At 46.3% G+C, this 19,733-nt stretch overlaps 1 protein-coding gene across 1 annotated transcript in view; it reads right to left on the bottom strand.

Annotated features, from left to right (window-relative positions):
* pcdh7a (protocadherin 7a) overlaps positions 1-17,580 on the bottom strand; it is a 93,310-nt gene extending 75,730 nt beyond the window's left edge. The window contains exons 1-4 of the mRNA XM_082978610.1: positions 15,351-17,580; positions 14,360-14,911; positions 12,859-14,062; positions 3,659-4,429 (exon numbers count right to left, since the gene is read on the bottom strand). Coding sequence (XP_082834736.1) covers positions 3,659-4,429; positions 12,859-14,062; positions 14,360-14,911; positions 15,351-16,315 — 3,492 coding nt within the window. The 5' untranslated portion in view covers positions 16,316-17,580. The remainder of the gene's footprint in view (positions 1-3,658; positions 4,430-12,858; positions 14,063-14,359; positions 14,912-15,350) is intronic.
* Positions 17,581-19,733: the final 2,153 nt, after the last annotated feature.

Here is a 19,733-nt window from a genome sequence, read left to right as displayed (position 1 = left end):
GAAACATAGCTTGTTGTTCTTGGTAGCCTACACACTTTTCAGACATGTAGCTTGTTGTTCTTGGTAGCCTACACACTTTTCAGACATGTAGCTTGTTGTTCTTGGTAGCCTACACACTTTTCAGACATGTAGCTTGTTGTTCTTGGTAGCCTACACACTTTTCAGACATGTAGCTTGTTGTTCTTGGTAGCCTACACACTTTTCAGACATGTAGCTTGTTGTTCTTGGTAGCCTACACATGTTTCAGACACGTAGCTTGTTGTTGTTGTCGGTCAATTATAGTCAGAGGCTCCATGTGCAGCAAGTGAAGTGGAAGATTTCTAATCAATGCAAAAATTAAATGAAAATTTGGGATTTAAGTTGGCTAAATGACAAGGAGTAGGCTACAATGATCAACCAATAGGTAGGCTGTTGTTTCATATGAATGGAGTTGTTGTACACATTGGACGGGGAGAAAAATAGCCTCAATTACCCTTGCTACTTTAGTTAGCTCGCTGGCTAACTCAGATGGCTACTTTAGTTAGCTCGCTGGCTAACTCAGATGGCTACTTTAGTTAGCTAGCTGGCTAACTCAGATGGCTACTTTAGTTAGCTCGCTGGCTAACTCAGATGGCTACTTTAGTTAGCTAGCTGGCTAACTCAGATGGCTACTTTAGTTAGCTCGCTGGCTAACTCAGATGGCTACTTTAGTTAGCTCGCTGGCTAACTCAGATGGCTACTTTAGTTAGCTAGCTGGCTAACTCAGATGGCCACTTCAGATAGCTCGCTGGCTAACTCAGATGGCTACTTTAGTTAGCTCGCTGGCTAACTCAGATGGCTACTTTAGATAGCTAGCTGGCTAACTCAGATAGCTACTGTAGCTAGCTAGCTTCTTTACAACTTTCTATCTCTCTCTTCGTGTCACACACAGACTGTCACACACACCGGTCTCCATTGAAGTAAAAAATAAAAATAAAATATTCTCTTTAAAACACTTGTATTTCGACTATCCGGATTTCCCCAATGATTTCAAATTCCCAACCCTTATAACACACACACACACACACACACACACACACACACACACACAGTCTAAGCGTACACACACAAAGACACATATCAAGTTGAAGAGACAGACACACCCCCAGCAATAAGCCTGGCTAAATGGAGTCTGCTGTTTGACACGAAACACACACACACACACACACACACACACACACACACACACACACACACACACACACACACACACACACACACACACACACACACACACACAGACAGCAGGACACAGTCACACTGCTTACAGGCTTACCATGCTGACACACACACTGGGCGTACTACTTTAAGTCTGAAAACATCAGCAAAAGTCAGCTTACGATGCAACAAGGAGAGGACTGTAAAAAGACAGAGCGAGAGAGAGACAGAGACAGAGAGACAGAGAGAGAGACAGAGAGAGACAGAGAGAGAAATATGGAAAGAAACAAATTCAAAAAATTCAAAAGAGAACCTCAAAGAGCAACTAAGCGAGTGGGCTACAATCAACAATGACAAACCAACAACAAAACAGCCAAACAACACAGCAAACACTACCACCACTAGTCAGTCCTATTATCACCACCACTAGTCAGTCCTATTATCACCACCACTAGTCAGTCCTATTATCACCACCACTAGTCAGTCCTATTATCACCACCACTAGTCAGTCCTATTATCACCACCACTAGTCAGTCCTATTATCACCACCACTAGTCAGTCCTATTATCACCACCACTAGTCAGTCCTATTATCACCACCACTAGTCAGTCCTATTATCACCACCACTAGTCAGTCCTATTATCACCACCACTAGTCAGTCCTATTATCACCACCACTAGTCAGTCCTATTATCACCACCACTAGTCAGTCCTATTATCACCACCACTAGTCAGTCCTATTATCACCACCACTAGTCAGTCCTATTATCACCACCACTAGTCAGTCCTATTATCACCACCACTAGTCAGTCCTATTATCGCCACCACTAGTCAGTCCTATTATCACCACCACTAGTCAGTCCTATTATCGCCAGTCAGTCCTATTATCACCACCACCAGTCAGTCCTATTATCACCACCACTAGTCAGTCCTATTATCACCAGTCAGTCCTATTATCACCACCACCAGTCAGACCTATTATCACCACCACTAGTCAGTCCTATTATCACCACCACTAGTCAGTCCTATTATCACCACCACTAGTCAGTCCTATTATCACCACCACTAGTCAGTCCTATTATCGCCACCACTAGTCAGTCCTATTATCACCACCACTAGTCAGTCCTATTATCGCCAGTCAGTCCTATTATCACCACCACTAGTCAGTCCTATTATCGCCACCACTAGTCAGTCCTATTATCACCACCACTAGTCAGTCCTATTATCACCACCACTAGTCAGTCCTATTATCGCCAGTCAGTCCTATTATCACCACCACCAGTCAGTCCTATTATCACCAGTCAGTCCTATTATCACCACCACTAGTCAGTCCTATTATCACCAGTCAGTCCTATTATCACCACCACTAGTCAGTCCTATTATCACCACCACTAGTCAGTCCTATTATCACCACCACTAGTCAGTCCTATTATCACCACCACTAGTCAGTCCTATTATCACCACCACTAGTCAGTCCTATTATCACCACCACTAGTCAGTCCTATTATCGCCACCACTAGTCAGTCCTATTATCACCACCACTAGTCAGTCCTATTATCGCCAGTCAGTCCTATTATCACCACCACTAGTCAGTCCTATTATCGCCACCACTAGTCAGTCCTATTATCACCACCACTAGTCAGTCCTATTATCACCACCACTAGTCAGTCCTATTATCGCCAGTCAGTCCTATTATCACCACCACCAGTCAGTCCTATTATCACCAGTCAGTCCTATTATCACCACCACTAGTCAGTCCTATTATCACCAGTCAGTCCTATTATCACCACCACTAGTCAGTCCTATTATCACCACCACTAGTCAGTCCTATTATCACCAGTCAGTCCTATTATCACCACTAATCAGTCCTATTATCACCGCCACTAGTCAGTCCTATTATCACCAGTCAGTCCTATTACCACCACCACTAGTCAGTCCTATTATCACCAGTCAGTCCTATTATCACCACCACTAGTCAGTCCTATTATCACCAGTCAGTCCTATTATACTACCAGTCAGTCCTATTATCACCACCACCAGTCAGTCGTATTATACTACCAGTCAGTCCTATTATCACCACCACCAGTCAGTCCTATTATACTACCAGTCAGTCCTATTATCACCAGTCAGTCCTATTATACTACCAGTCAGTCCTATTATACTACCAGTCAGTCCTATTATCACCACCACCAGTCAGTCCTATTATACTACCAGTCAGTCCTATTATCACCACCACCAGTCAGTCCTATTATACTACCAGTCAGTCCTATTATCACCAGTCAGTCCTATTATACTACCAGTCAGTCCTATTATACTACCAGTCAGTCCTATTATCACCACCACTAGTCAGTCCTATTATCACCACCACTAGTCAGTCCTATTATCACCGCCACTAGTCAGTCAACTGTGGTGGATGAGTAACCAGGCCAGTCCAGTTCAGCTCGGTTCAGTTTGTGTCAGTAGAATAACTGAATCAGTCCTACCTGTTTGCTGTACTTATTCCCCGTTTGGGATCCATACTCAGAACACTGGTCTGACCCCAGAGACATGGCATCAGCGTTCCCACTTCCACCACTACCACTGGACCCTCCAGACCCCACGAAGGTGTTAGAGGGGGGCAGCTCCTGTACGGCCTGGTGCTTTTTCCCCTCGGCTGGGGGGCTGTAGGGCTGGAGGTGTACCGCGGGGAGCGGCGAGCTTGACTTATAATGCCTGGCCAGATCTGGGCTCGACTGGTGATGCCTGGCGCCCATGCGTGGGCTCCCGGGGTCTCCGTCCACCGCGCAGTACCTCGCCGCCAACCTCTCGCTGGCGCTGCTCACGTCCTCGTCGTCGTCGTCGATGTTGGCGATGTGGTGGTCGTTGCCGTGGCGACGGAGCCCGTTGACCGTGACGATGCCGCTGTAGAGTGGCCGTTCAGTTTTATTACCGGCTCCGGCTCCTCCAGCGCCTCCGTTCCGTTTGTCCCTGCGGGGCTTCCGTCCGCGGTCCAACGTCCCTCCCCTGGTTTGTGGCACGGCCGGTTGAGGGCTAAAGAAATCCTCCTCTGGTTCTTTCTTCCCGGCCTCGTATCCGTTCTTGCCCTGGGCGCCGCACTGGCGGGCCATCACCACTAGGAGGATGACCAGGATGACTGCGGCAGCGCCTGCCAGGACACCGATGGCTACCGAGAGGCGCTGTTTCCCCAATGCTCGCTCGCTGTCGGGGTCGCCCGCGATGTCCAGGTAGAGAGGGGCGGCCAGACTACGAGCCACCTAGAGAGAGGGGTGGTGGGTGGGTGGGAGGGGATATAAAAGAATTCAAGGGTTTATGTAGAGAAAAGCAGACACTGTAAATCACTACTCTGCCCTACAAAAGACAAAACGCAGTAACTACCAATTTGATCAAAGATCTTTGATCTGCTGTGATGGCCAGGTATATTATCTGATGAATGTGGAATTTAGTTTCCTGACACAAGAACAAGGCAGTTGATCAGAACATATCATGGAGTCTGTCTAGACAGAAAAAGACTTTGAAGTCAGATTTTGCAGTAAAAACAATTACGTAGTTACTGCGTTTTGCATTATAAGAGTGAGTAGAATACAAGACACCCAGAGAAAGAGGGGGAGAAAATCAATACATTTACATATCAAGATATCATTTCGGACTATATTATATCAATATCTGACTTCAAGTATCGATTTGTAAAAGAAATATATAGAAAATTAAATTAAATGCTAGGTAGCATTAGTCGGCGGCTGTAGCTAGTCGGCTGTAGCTAGTCGGCTGTAACTAGTCCGGCTGTAGCTAGTCCGGCTGTAGCTAGTCCGGCTGAAGCTAGTCCGGCTGTAGCTAGTCCGGCTGTAGCTAGTCCGGCTGTATCTAGTCCGGCTGTAGCTAGTCGGCTGTAGCTAGTCGGCTGTACCTAGTCGGCTGTACCTAGTCGGCTGTAGCTAGTCTGACTGTACCTAGTCGGCTGTAGCTAGTCCAACTGTAGCTAGTCCAACTGTAGCTAGTCGGCTGTACCTAGTTGGCTGTAACTAGTCGGCTGTAGCTAGTCGGCTGTAGCTAGTCTGCTGTAGCTAGTCGGCTGTAGCTAGTCTGCTGTAGCTAGTCGGCTGTAGCTAGTCTGCTGTAGCTAGTTGGCTGTAGCTAGTCTGGCTGTACCTAGTCTGCTGTAGCTAGTCGGCTGTAGCTAGTCTGCTGTACCTAGTCGGCTGTAGCTAGTCCACTGTTGCTAGGGCTGTAGCTAGTTGGCTGTTAATGTGCCAAAATTACAGCATTGTTCATCCTATAGCTTGTTCTCCATCTTCTTTTTACAGAGTGAGACATATTTTCAGCACTTTTATTTCCATGAAAACGTATCATGAGAATCGCAATACATATAGAATCAGTACATCAGTATGGTGGTAATATGGTATGGTGGTAATATGGTATGGTGGTAATATGGTATGGTGATAATATGGTATGGTTATAATATAGTATGGTGGTAATATGGTATGGTGGTAATATGGTATGGTGATAATATGGTATGGTTATAATATAGTATGGTGGTAATATGGTATGGTTATAATATAGTATGGTGGTAATATGGTATGGTGGTAATATAGTATGGTGGTAATATGGTATGGTGAGGTCCCTCAGTATGGTGATAATATGGTATGGTGGTAATATGGTATGGTGGTAATATGGTATGGTGAAGTCCCTCAGTATGGTTATAATATGGTATGGTGATAATATGGTATGGTTATAATATAGTATGGTGGTAATATGGTATGGTGGTAATATGGTATGGTGATAATATGGTATGGTTATAATATAGTATGGTGGTAATATGGTATGGTGGTAATATAGTATGGTGGTAATATGGTATGGTGGTAATATAGTATGGTGGTAATATAGTATGGTGGTAATATGGTATGGTTATAATATAGTATGGTGGTAATATAGTATGGTGGTAATATAGTATGGTGGTAATATGGTATGGTGGTAATATGGTATGGTGGTAATATGGTATGGTGAGGTCCCTCAGTATGGTGATAATATGGTATGGTGGTAATATGGTATGGTGGTAATATGGTATGGTGAAGTCCCTCAGTATGGTTATAATATGGTATGGTGGTAATATGGTATGGTGGTAATATGGTATGGTGGTAATATGGTATGGTGGTAATATGGTATGGTGGTAATATGGTATGGTTATAATATGGTATGGTGGTAATATGGTATGGTGGTAATATGGTATGGTGGTAATATGGTATGGTGAGGTCCCTCGGTATGGTTATAATATGGTATGGTGAAGTCATTAATGGTTAGAGACATGGTAAGGTATTCGTCAGTACTGGTTAGAGACATGGTAAGGTCAGTAACAACAGAAAGACAGATTTTAGACATGGGTGATGGTACACTGTGAGTACTGGTTAGAGACATGGTAAAGTAGTAGTCAGTACTGGTTAGAGACATGGTAAGGTCAGTACTGGTTAGAGACATGGTAAGGTCAGTACTGGTTAGAGACATGGTAAAGTAGTAGTCAGTACTGGTTAGAGACATGGTAAAGTACTAGTCAGTACTGGTTAGAGGCGTGGTAAGGTCAGTACTGGTTAGAGACATGGTAAGGTCAGTACTGGTTAGAGACATGGTAAGGTCAGTACTGGTTAGAGACATGGTAAAGTACTAGTCAGTACTGGTTAGAGACATGGTAAGGTCAGTAACAACAGATAGACATGGTGATGGTACACTGTGAGTACTGGTTAGAGACCCAACAGATGGAAATGGGGTCATTCAGAGCAGTGAGTTAGGATAGGTGTGTGTGTGTGTGTGTGTGTGTGTGTGTGTGTGTGTGTGTGTGTGTGTGTGTGTGTGTGTGTGTGTGTGTGTGTGTGTGTGTGTGTGTGTGTGTGTGTGTAACAGGGTCAATCAGGGTAGTTAGGATACAGGATGGTCGTAGTGCAGCATAGATTCTGTCATCACAATATAGACAATCAATACACAGTAGCTACATACGGAGAGGCCCATTAGACACACACACACACACACACACACACACACACACACACACACACACACACACACACACACACACACACACACACACACACACGCACACGCACACGCACACGCACACACATTTTAAGGTCTAAATCAATGGTCTATTTTGTGCTGTTAAGGCTGGGAATTACAATCATAAAATATCCTCTTCCCATTGAGTAGTGTGTGTGCATCTGTGTGTATGTGTGAGTGCGTCTGGACGTGTTTAACTATGCTTATGGGGACCAGAATCGTAAACGAACTAAAACTTGACCAACTGGGGAGATTTTGTTAGTCCCCACGAGGTCAAATGCTATTTCTAGGGGGTTTAGGGTTAAGGTTTGAATGGGACTGAATTATGTGTCCCCACAAGGTTAGTTGTACAGAACTGTGTGTGTGTGTGTGGTGTGTGTGTGTGTGTGTGGTGTGTGGTGTCTGTGTGTGTGGTGTGTGTGTGTGCGTGTGTGTGTGTGGTGTGTGTGTGTGTGCGTCTGTGTGTGTGTGGTGTGTGTGTGTGTGTGTGTGTGTGGTGTGTGGTGTCTGTGTGTGTGGTGTGTGTGTGGTGTGTGGTGTCTGTGTGTGTGGTGTGTGTGTGTGTGTGGTGTCTGTGTGTGTGGTGTGTGTGTGTGTGTGTGTGTGTGTGTGTGTGGTGTGTGGTGTCTGTGTGTGTGGTGTGTGTGTGGTGTGTGGTGTCTGTGTGTGTGGTGTGTGTGTGTGTGTGGTGTCTGTGTGTGTGGTGTGTGTGTGTGTGTGTGTGTGTGGTGTGTGTGTGGTGTGTGGTGTCTGTGTGTGTGTGTGGTGTGTTTGCGTTGGTGCGTCTGTGTGTGTGTGTGTGTGTGTGTGTGTGTGTGTGTGTGTGTGTGTGTGTGTGTGTGTGTGTGTGTGTGTGTGTGTGTGTGGTGTCTGTGTGTGTGGTGTGTGTGTGTCTGTGTGTGTGTGGTGTGTGGTGTGTGGTGTCTGTGTGTGTGTGTGTGTGTGTGTGTGTGTGTGTGTGTGTGTGTGTGTGTGTGTGTGTGTGTGTGTGTGTGTGTGTGTGTGTGTGTGTTTGGTGTCTGTGTGTGTGTGTGTGTGTGTGTGTGTGTGTGTGTGTGTGTGGTGTGTGGTGTGTGGTGTGTGGTGTGTGTGTGTGTGTGTGTGTGTGTGTGTGTGTGTGTGTGTGTGTGTGTGTGTGTGTGTGTGTGTGTGTGTGTGTGTGTGTGTGTGTGTGTGTGTGTGTGTGTGTGGTGTTTGGTGTCTGTGTGTGTGTGAGTGTGCGTCTGTGCGTCTGTGTGTAAATGATAAGTAGGACATTTGAATCCTATTTTGTGTTCCATTAAATAGAAAACTTGAATCACATGTTAATAATGTAGATAATATAGTATTACATTATTAACTGCATCGCTGACGCTGCTTTTCACTACTATCTGCACAATCACTCTGACAAAGTAGCACTCCAGATCTACAGCATTCACACATTATCCCTACAACACTCAATATAACATTCACACATTATCCCTACAACACTCAATATAACATTCACACATTATCCCTACAACACTCAACATAAGATTAAAACATTATCCCTAAAACACTCAATATAACATTCACACATTATCCCCACAGCACTCAACATAAGATTAAAACATTATCCCTAAAACACTCTATATCAGATTCACAAATTATCCCAAAAACACTCAATATAAGATTCACACATTATCCCTAAAACACTCAATATACGATTCTAACATTATCCCTACAACACTCAATATAAGATTTACACATTATCCCTACAACACTCAATATAACATGCACACATTATCCCTAAAACACTCAATATAAGATTCACACATTATCGCTAAAACACTCAATATACGATTCTAACATTATCCCTACATCACTCAATATAAGATTCACACATTATCCCCACAGCACTCAATATAAGATTCACACATTATGTCTAAAACACTCAATATAAGATTCACACATTATCCCTACAACACTCAATATAAGATTCACACATTATCCCATCTCTCTTTTGTTCAAGAGGTTTAATTTGTAAGTTAACGTAACACAGCTAAAAAATCTATTTGCCCAAGTCACACTGAGGTCCTGCTCTATTGTTTTACAATACAATACATCACATTGTCTTAGTAGATTCTATTGTATTGGTTCATGAGTTTATAACAGTGGTTGGTTTGACTGTTCAGTTGTTTCACTGTATTACATTCAGTAAATAACGTTTAAAAAAAGAATCCCTGGAAAACAGTGGCGTCTGTTATGGAGTGGACTATCCTGGCTAAATAAATGTAATACATTGATATCGTTGCATGGACTTGGTTAGGCTAACTTTCTATTGTCTTAGTAGATTCTATTGCATTGGTTCCATTCATTGGTTCCACTAACCCTAACCCTAACCCTCTTCTCTGTTCCATTATATTTTTCTTCTGTTGCCTGGTTCTGTTCTCCTCTTTTCACTGTTCTCCTCTGTTCTCCTTTGTTCTGTTCTCCTTTCTCCTCTGTTCTCTTCTGTTCTCCTCTGTTTTGTTCTCCTTCCTCCTCTGTTCTCCTCTGTTCTCTGTTCTCCTCTGTTCTCTGTTCTCTTTTTCTTTGTTTTGTTCTCCTTTCTCTTCTGTTCTCTGTTCTACTCTGTTCTCCTCCGTTCTGTTCTCCTTTGTTCTGTTCTCCTTTCTCCTCTGTTCTCCTTTCTCCTCTGTTCTCCTTTGTTCTCCTCTGTTCTCCTTTCTCCTCTGTTCTCCTTTGTTCTCCTTTCTCCTCTGTTCTCCTCTGATTTGTTCTCCCCTGTTCTCAGTCCTCCTCTTTTCTGTTCTCCTCTGTTCTGTGCTCCTCTGTTCTCCGTTCTCCTCTGTTCTCCCCTGTTCTCAGTTCTGTTCTCATCTGTTCTCTGCTCTGTTCTCCATTCTGTTCTCCTCTGTTCTGTTCTCCTCTGTTCTGTTCTCCTATGTTCTCATATGTTATCCTGTGTTCAATGTTCTTCTCTGTTCTCCTCTGATGTCCTCTGTTCTGTTCCCCTCTGTTTTCCTCTGTTCTCTGTTCTCCTCTGTTCTCATCCATTCTCCTCTTCTGTTCCCCACTGTTCCCCTCTGTTCTTCTCTGTTCTTTCTCCTTTGTTCTGTTCTCATCTGTTCTGTTATTCTCTGTTCTCTGTTCCCCTCTATTCTTCTCTGTTCTGTTCCCCTCTGTTCTCTGTTCCCCTCTGTTCTGTTCCCCTCTGTTCTCATCTGTTCTCTGATGTCCACTGTTCTGCTCTGTTCTGTTCCCCTCTGTTTTCCTCTGTTCTCATTTCTCCTCTGTTCTCCTCTGATTTGTTCTCCTCTGATTTCTGTTCTCAGTCCTCCTCTTTTCTGTTCTCCTCTGTTCTGTTCTCCTCTGTTCTGTGCTCCTCTGTTCTCTGTTCTCCTCTGTTCTCCTCTGTTCTCTGTTCTCCTCCGTTCTCTGTTCTGTTCCCCTCTGTTCTGTTTTCCTTCGTTCTTCTCTGCTCTGTTCTGTTCTCTGCTGTTCTGCAGTCTTCTTCTGTCCCATTCACATTCTGCTGAGCATGCCTCTAGCACACTGTGTGTGGGTGTGTGTCTCTGCTATGTGTGTGTATGTGTGCATGCTAGGTGTATGTATATGCGGCATGTGTGTGTGTGTGTCTCCTTGTAAGTGTTCAACAAGAGAATGCAGCACTACCACTTTAGCTCTAGCAGTGCCTCATCATCCATCCTGACACATCTCTCTCTCACTCCCTCCCTCCCTCCCCAGCTCCCCCAGGAGTTTTCCACTCTGCTGCACCAAGGTTTGTACTGCTTAGCTTTAAACACCAGAACCGTTTCACTCTGCAGGTAATGCTGTGCCTCTCTTGATATCAATGCAATGGATAGCTAGCGGTGCAGCTTTAGTTAGCGGTGTAGCTTTAGTTAGCGGTGTAGCTTTAGTTAGCAGTGTAGCTTTAGTTAGCCGTGCTGATTTAGTTAGCGGTGCTGCTTTAGTTAGCGGTGCTGGTTTAGCTAGCGGTGTAGCTTTAGCTAGCGGTGTAGCTTTAGCTAGCGGTGTAGCTTTAGTTAGCGGTGTTGCTTTAGCTAGCGGTGTAGCTTTAGCTAGCGGTGTAGCTTTAGCTAGCGGTGTAGCTTTAGTTAGCGGTGTTGCTTTAGCTAGCGGTGTAGCTTTAGTTAGCGGTGTAGCTTTAGTTAGCGGTGTATCTTTAGGGCCAGGAGTTATTCATTACCTTGTGACCTAAACATGAAACACCCTGGGCCCTTGTTATGGCTGAAAACTAAGGTGAACTCCAGGTCCAAGTTGAAGCCTATAACAAGGGCACAGAGTTATGCCTGGGACAGGTTCAGTTGCAACGAAAAGAACCGGACATGAGAAGCCCCGGCTTAGAACCAGACATTTGATGGCAATAGAATGGTAGAGTGGACCAGAACACAATGGAATGACAGAATGATTCTATGGAACAATGGATTGCAATGTGTGGAAGCATGTTGTAATCTAGAACTCCTCGACATGACAGTTTAGTTTGACTGGAACAGCCCAGCAGAGCACAGCTCTCAATATACAATAATGGACTAGGAGGATATCCAATCAAAGGTTATTGGTCACGGACACAGATATGCAGACATTATCTCACAAGCAGTGAAATGCTTGTGTTACTGCCTCCATCGCATAAGGAATTCTCTCTGAGAGTGGAATGATGCCAAAGGGGTGTGTGTGTGTGTGTGTGTGACAGCGGAATAATGCCAAAGGGAGGTGTGTGTGTGTGTGTGTGTGTGTGTGTGTGTGTGTGTGTGTGTGTGTGTGTGTGTGTGTGTGTGTGTGTGTGTGTGTGTGTGTGTGTGTTGTGTGAGAGAGAGAGAGTGGAAGGATGCCAAAGTGATTAGTGAATGAAATGGCAACGCAGCAGAAAATGACTCAACTCGTTTTTTTTTATCAGTAGGAGTCACAAGTTGGCCAATGAGAAACTAGATGGAAATGTTTCTTCATTGCCAGGAGTTTTCCTAACCCCGTAACCTGTACCAGGAGAAACTCTGGACTGCAGTTTCATGTGTCAACTCTGACCTTGACCTGGGGCCTCCCTAACTTACACTTCTTTATTCTATCCCAACACTAGCACACCTGATCAAACTAATGAACTAATCATCAAGCCCTTTGAGCAGTTGAATGAAGTGTGATAATATGTTGATTCGATCCGTCCATTTGTCTGCCCTCTATTGCTCTGGTCTGGTCTACACTGTTCTTATTAAAAGATGAAACGATGTCCCACTCTGAGCGGCCCCATTCCATTATTCCAATCTATTGTTCCATTCTAATTTATTCCATTCTATTGTTCAATTCTAATTTGTTCCATTCTAGAATTCCATTTTCATTTGTTCTACTGTTCCATTCTAAGTTGTTCTAATTGATCCCTACCATTCCATTATAGGCTGGTGCATTGCATTGGCCCATTCTAAGCTACTGAGCAGGAGAAGTGTATATATAGCCTGTATAGAACAGTAGGGCCTTAACAAATGGACTCAATGTCACCAAAGTCAGAATGGAATAGAGGTATGCATGTACAGTACGTACGAGTCTCAAATGGCACCCTATTCCCTTCACAGTGCACTACATTTGACCAGAGTCAATGGGGCGGCTGGTCAAAAGTAGTGCACTTCATAGGGAATAGGGTGTCATTTAGGACAGAAGTCATATCCATAATTACCTGTGCATCCACCAGTGTAGCGTTGACCAGACTCTCGTTGATGAAGACGTGGACCAGCGCGGTGGCGCAGAGCGATGGCTCTCCACTGTCGTTGACCCTGACCACCAGGCGATGCAGCCCCCTGTGTCTCCTTTCTAGGGGCTCTGCCACGGTGATCACTCCACTGGCCAGGCCGATCTCAAACAGCCTGAAGGGGTTCCCTCCTACCAGGGAGAAGCGCAGGTCAGCGTTGCGGCCAAAGTCAGAGTCCGAGGCGGCCACGGTTCTGACGATGGTCCGGGTGGAGGAGGCCGGGGGGAGGAGGGTGTAGGATTCGTTGGTGGGTGAGGTCACGGAGGGGGCGTTGTCGTTCTCATCAGTTACGATGAGGGAGACTGTCGCCGTGGCGGAGCGAGGCGGAGCTCCACCGTCGACGGCCCGGACGCGGAAGGTGTAGGTGGAGCGGCGTTCCCGGTCAAAGGACACGGAGGAGAAGATCGTCCCGGTGTTGTTCTCTATGGAGAACGTTTCTTCACCTCTTCCTCCTCTTCCTCCTCCCTCCTCTCCTACTCCCTTGTTCTTCTCCCTTCCTCCTCCCTCCACCTCTTCTCCTTCTTCTTCGTTCATCTCTACGAAAAGACTCAGCTCCGCGTTCTCACCCTCATCCGCGTCTGTTACTGTTACCATGCCGACTGGGCTGTTGGCAAGGAGGTTCTCCTTCACGTAGAACGTGAACACTTCCTGGACGAACTTCGGAGCATTGTCGTTGCGGTCGGTGACCATGATTACCACCGTGGCCGACCCCTGCAGCGAGGGGAATCCCTTATCCCTGGCGATCACCTGGAACTCATATCTCTCCCTGACCTCCCGGTCCAGAACCCCCGTCGCGCGGATATCCCCATTATCAGCATCAATATAGAACAGGCCATTAACGGACGGATCCAATGAATACACAATCTCTGCATTTTTGCCGGAATCGGCATCTGCCGCAACCACAGTGACCACACGCTCTCCTGGTTGGTTGTTCTCGGCAAAGTGGACCTCGACCACGGCCTGGGCGAAGGTAGGAGTGTGGTCGTTGATGTCGACTACCCTGACCATGAGAGAGCTGTTGCTGGAGAGAGAGGGGGAACCAGAGTCGACTGCCACGATGGTCACGCTGTACTCTTTAGTGGCCTCGTAATCCAACAGGGCCGACGTGTGGAGGAAATACTTCTTACGGTTTCTGAGGAAACAAAGTTAAATATTAATGTAAAAAAAACAGATCTAAATACTCCGCGGGAAGGCGAGTTCTTGAACGCTTAGTATTGCTCAAATGTAGATATATTGTGCATGTAATTTTTGTGATTTTCAACTAAACGTAGCTAGCTGTCAGGTTTATATTATGGTGCTGTACGTTGATGCTCCAATACTATTTCAGCCTCTCGGTGCGCCGTGCTGGAACACTCTGAATATGACTTTAAAATGAAAATAAAATAAACTGTAAACAGATCAGTATGGACTGGAAGTGTTTTCATCTCACCTGTCGAAGGCGTCATCCGCGGGCAGCGGCAGGAGCGCCGTCTCTCCCGCCGGTTTCAGGGTGAACGGTACATCCCCGACCACCGTACACGTTACCGCCCCGTTCTCCCCCTGGTCACGGTCTGACACCTGAACCAGTGCCACCGGTGTGTCCACCAGAACATTCTCCGGTACCAGCGCCACTCCGTCCCTCACCAGAATCCGTCCGATCTTCCTGATCTCCACGACCGGAACGTTGTCGTTCTCATCCCGGACCACCAGGACTACGGTCGTCCGGTCGGTGCGTGGCGGCTGACCGCGATCCCTCGCCGTGACCGTGAACCGTAACTGGGCCACTTCCTCCCGGTCAATCCTGTGTAGGACGCTCAGCCAACCGGTAGCCTCGTCCAGTCGGAGAAGACGGCGGACAGATTCCGTGGCAGCGCCGAAGACGTACTCCACCTGTCCGTTGACACCGACATCGCGGTCCGAAGCGCGCACCTGGAGGACGGGGGTTCCGGGAGGCGCATTCTCCGCCATCTCAGCCTCATAGATGGCTCTCTCGAAGCGTGGGCTGTTGTCGATAAAGAAATAAAAGAAATACCATGTATTCAGAAGATAACATTGCTTGTGCTTTTCAACCTAATTTAGCTAGTGGTGCTTTATACTAATTTAGCCAGTGGTGCTTTATACTAATTTAGCCAGTAGTGCTCTATGCTAATTTAGCTAGTGGTGCTCTATGCTAATTTAGCCAGTTGTGCTCTATGCTAATTTAGCCAGTTGTGCTCTATGCTAATTTAGCTAGTGGTTCTCTATGCTAATTTAGCCAGTTGTACTCTATGCTAATTTAGCTAGTGTTTCTCTACGCTGATGCTACTATTCCAGCTCTTTAGTTTAATGGGTAAACCAATCCTACTTTTTAGACAGTTTACTCTCCATTAGTCAGCACCTCTACTAACATATTTGGGTGTGCCTCAGCTCATGCTTTTCACTAGACTACGTTTTCATCTTACCTGTTGTCGTTGACATCGGTGATGGCGACGCGGAGGAGTGCCTGGGAAGAGCGAGGAGGGTTCCCACCGTCCCGGACCCGTAGAACCAGCTCATAGGAGTCGCGTGCTTCACGGTCCAGAGGGCCTTTCACGATCAGCTGTGGTTGCTTCTCGCCGTCGGGCGTGTCGGCGACCTGGAGCTCAAACACACTGCTCCTCACACCTCCTCCTGCACCTCCTCCTCCTCCGTTGTTATCCAATGCCCCTCTCCTCCTATCCCCTCCTCCTCCGTTTCCTCCTCCTGTTCCATCCGCTCTTCCTATAGGCCCACCGGCTGCTCTCCTCGCTGACCCCGACCCTGACCCCGCCGACCCGGAAGAGCTACCATCTTGAATCAACTCATAACGATCAATCCCGTTGCGCCCGAAGTCGCGATCCGTCGCTGTGGGTAACAGATACAGCGTGCCTATTGGACGGTTCTCCTCGACAGATAATGTCAGCACCGACGACGGAAACGAGGGAGTGTTGTCGTTGATGTCGGTGATGACCACACGGCCCTCAAAGAGATCCACCCAACTCTGGAGTGGACCAATCACAGACACTTCGAAGTCCAGGAAACACTCGTTCTCATCGAAGATCATCTGACACTGGGCCAGCTTCTCCCGGTCAATCCTCCGCTGCCCGGTAGTCAGCTCCCCGGTAACGTTATCAATCTTGAAGAACTCCGAGCCGCTCTCTAGGGCGAATGTGACATCTCCGGAGCCGGTGCCCGCGGACAGGCCGAGGTCGGCGGCCACATTACCGATCATGACGTCTGCTGGGCCCTCCTCAGCCACCCGGTAACGGAGTGCCGAGTCAGCGACCGGGAGCTGAGTCATCGTTAGTAGGAGAAGGACTAGGAGGTGGAACAACTCCCCCGGTCCAGTTAGCGTAACCGAGCAGGAGACCGCTGCTCCACCACAGACACCTACCCCTGTCCTCCGCATGGCTCCCAGCTTTCTGCTTCTTCTCTCTCCCTGTCTATCCCTCTGTCTCTCTTTCCTCTCTCTGGGGATCTATCTTTCTACCTTTCCCTCCTTCTCTGTCTTTAATGTGTCTATCTGGTTGTATATCTCTGTTTCCTCTCTCTTTCTTACACTCTTCCCCCCTCCCCCTCTCTCTCTCTCTCTGGCTGGGCAGTTTCCACTGCCTAGGGTCCAGGAAAGCTTCCCAGCTCTCTAACAGCACACTGCAGATCAGTCTCTGTCGTTAATGTGACTATCTGGTTGTATATCTCTCAGTTAGGATGTCTGTTTTCTCTATTCTTGTGTCTTTCTCTTTATTGTTGAGACTGGGTTTAAAAATACACTTAAAAAAAAAAATCCTCAAAGTCTCTCTGGGATGTTCAGAGCACAAAGATATCAGAAAATCCCATCCAGCAAGAAAAGAGAAACCAAATCATCCACTCACGTTAATTAATCCACTTGACTCTCTCTCGCTCTCTCTTTTTATGATGGAGACGTATTCCGTTTCTTCCTCTCTTGAGGACTCTCTTATCAGTTATATTAGTCCGTCAGTAATTTCGCTTAATTCCGGTCGCGTTCCGGGGGACCGAGGGGCTCTCTCGGCGGTTTTGACGAGTTGAAGAGAAACTGCAATGCAGCACTTCCACAAAGAAAACTGTACACGACTCTGTCTCAGGACGCCGAATCACTAATGTTGTGAAAAATTACTTACATCCACAGAGCGGAACAAAATCAGTTTAAACGTAAAGTATTGGATATCGTCCGGTAATCGTTTAGAGTTTAATTGTGGTTTCTTACCTCTCGCTCTCCGGTATGAGTCTGAACTACGCGTGTGTTTTTTCCCCGCAGTGAAGCAACGTGCCAAGCGGTTGGTCGAATGCCTTCACGGAACTTCACAAGACAAGAGTGCTTTTCACAGCCACTTCTCGGGACGGAATAATAATCTTAACCGTAAACCGGAGCTCGCTCACATCAGCAACCCTTGTTTTTTAAAAAAAAAGGCAAAAGAAACCCCGAAGTCAACAAACCGGTCAATTATAATTCCTTGTGCGTTCGCGAGGATGTTTCGGTAATGATCCGAAAGAAAATGCATATTTTCCAAGAGTCCTGCATTCTATCGTTCATTCTCCACGCACGCCTTCTCTCTCTCTTTCTTTCTCTCACCTGCACGTTCTACTGCACTGCATGTGCGCGCGTGGCTTGCTTCTGCCTGCTCTGAAATGATGCTGCAGTCTCTCTCTCTCTCTCTCTCTCTCTCTCTCTTCCCTCTCTCCGCCTCTCTCTCTCTCTCTCTCCGCCTCTCCGCCTCTCTCTCTCTCTCTCTCTCTCTCTCTCCGCCTCTCCGCCTCTCTCTCTCTCTTCACTGCAACATTTCCCTAGCCACGTAACTTGATCGTTCAGCTGAAACGGGAGAACGGAACGAGAGGCAGTGTTTGTCGCTCACGGTGTGTGTGTGCGTGTGTGTGTATCGGTAACAGACCTATCCTCTTCGCTGTCACACTGCACTAGATTCAATGTGGCGTTTACGCGGCTCAGGGCGGGATGAGATGAGGGGAATATCTTTATTCACAAAGGGGATGCAGGGAACGAAGGGATATTGGTTGTCAGAGGAATATAATGGCAACTTATTCTGCACAATCGGCTTTTTTTTTTACTGTGTTGGACGGTTGCCAGCCAGCGTTGGACAGGCTACGGGACTGGGGTTTAAATGGAAATTGCCCCACTAACGTAATAACCGGCACAAACACACACGTTTTATAATGACTTAGATTTCTTTATCCGGTTATGACCACAACAGCTCATCTGAATTTCATCATTCATCCGGCGGCATGTGCTTCTCTGATGACGTCTCATAGTAACTTTAATCTCTCTGCCGCCAGCTATCAGATTTATATTATAAAACTATATGACCCCAGTGGCTAAAGGTCAAAGGGCAAACATATAGACTAATAGCAATAATAATAATAATAATAAGGATATTATTTAATAATTTATAATAATATACATTTTCATTATACATGATCAGGCCTATAAAAGTGTATGTATTGTATTTTAATATTTTGTTTTATATTCGTCAATATTTCAGTCAGTGGGTTAGAATCGTTGCAGTATTGTTCATGTTTGGTATAGTTGTTCTCTGTTGAATATTGAAGTAGCTTTTTCTTTTGTCTGACTGCGGCACTAAACACACACACACACACACACACACACACACACACAATATACTGAAGACGTTACAGCCACAGACTCTCTCGGCGGGCTGACCCGCAGCACGCGCTGCTCGGTGAGCGCAATGCAGCAACCGGCTCCTCTCGTGCAGTGTGCCGCTAGGCTACAGAACGCAACAAAAGGCGTCGCGGAGGGAAGAGGAGAGGAGATAAAGCTTTTTCCTGCAGTACCCCTCTCTCTCTCTCTCTCTCTCTCTCTCTCTGTCCTCCATCCCACCACAATCCCAATGCCTCCTTCCCTCCTTCGATCTCCCCTTGTTTCTTTCTCTTTAATTAAATTATACCAGGCCGGGTCCAGTCAGGGCTGACAATGTTACCCCCAACCGACCAGGATTCGGTCCGGAAGTGGGGGAAGGGGGGGGGGGGGGGCTTCCCCGGTCTCCTGTCTCTCTACTCCATTCATAACGCTGTGAGGGAGACGCAGGCCATGTACAGTATGCTGAGACAGCCGTTAAAGCGCGGCTCTGAGGGGTCCTGAGGAATGGCATAACATGGTAACTCGTCTCTCTCTCCGTGCTGCATTGGTAGCAGGAGGATTTGTGTGTTTAGCATTCCTGTAGCGTCGGCACACGCTGCCTCCTCGGTGCTCCCGCGCCCTCTGTTGTTCGATCCGCATGTGACTTTGATTTCCGTTGAAATCAATCGGCGTTTGGTGCTGGTGGTGCTGAGTGTGTCGTTCTGTTGTGCAGGGTGGGGACGATGGGGGGGGGGGGGCTGACATCGTGAATGCCTGATCTATGGTATAGCATTACTAAGCAGAATAAGCAACATAACACCACAACATCAACAGAAACACAACGACAGACGGATATCAATATATACACTACCGGTCAAAAGTTTTACAACAGGATGCAACGCTGTCATCAAGGCAAAGGGTTGCTACTTTGAAGAATCTAAAATCTAAAATACATTTTGATTTGTTTAACGCGTTTTTTGGTTATGATATTAATCCATATGTTATTTCATAGTGTTGAAGTCTTCACTGTTATTCTACAATGTAGAAAATAGTACAAATAAGGAAAAACCCTTGAATGAGTAGATGTGTCCAAAATTTTGACTGGTACTGTATATATATATATATATATATATATATATATATATATTCAATGTATTGCCTGGATCCACCTGGAAAAACTCTGGGCTCCATAAACTATATATTTGAGTATTCTGTT

The sequence above is a fragment of the Salmo salar genome, chromosome 08, assembly GCF_965601325.2.
Source record: "Salmo salar chromosome 08, fSalSal1, whole genome shotgun sequence".
Taxonomy (NCBI): domain Eukaryota; kingdom Metazoa; phylum Chordata; class Actinopteri; order Salmoniformes; family Salmonidae; genus Salmo; species Salmo salar.
This window is presented reverse-complemented; position numbering and strand designations above follow the sequence as displayed.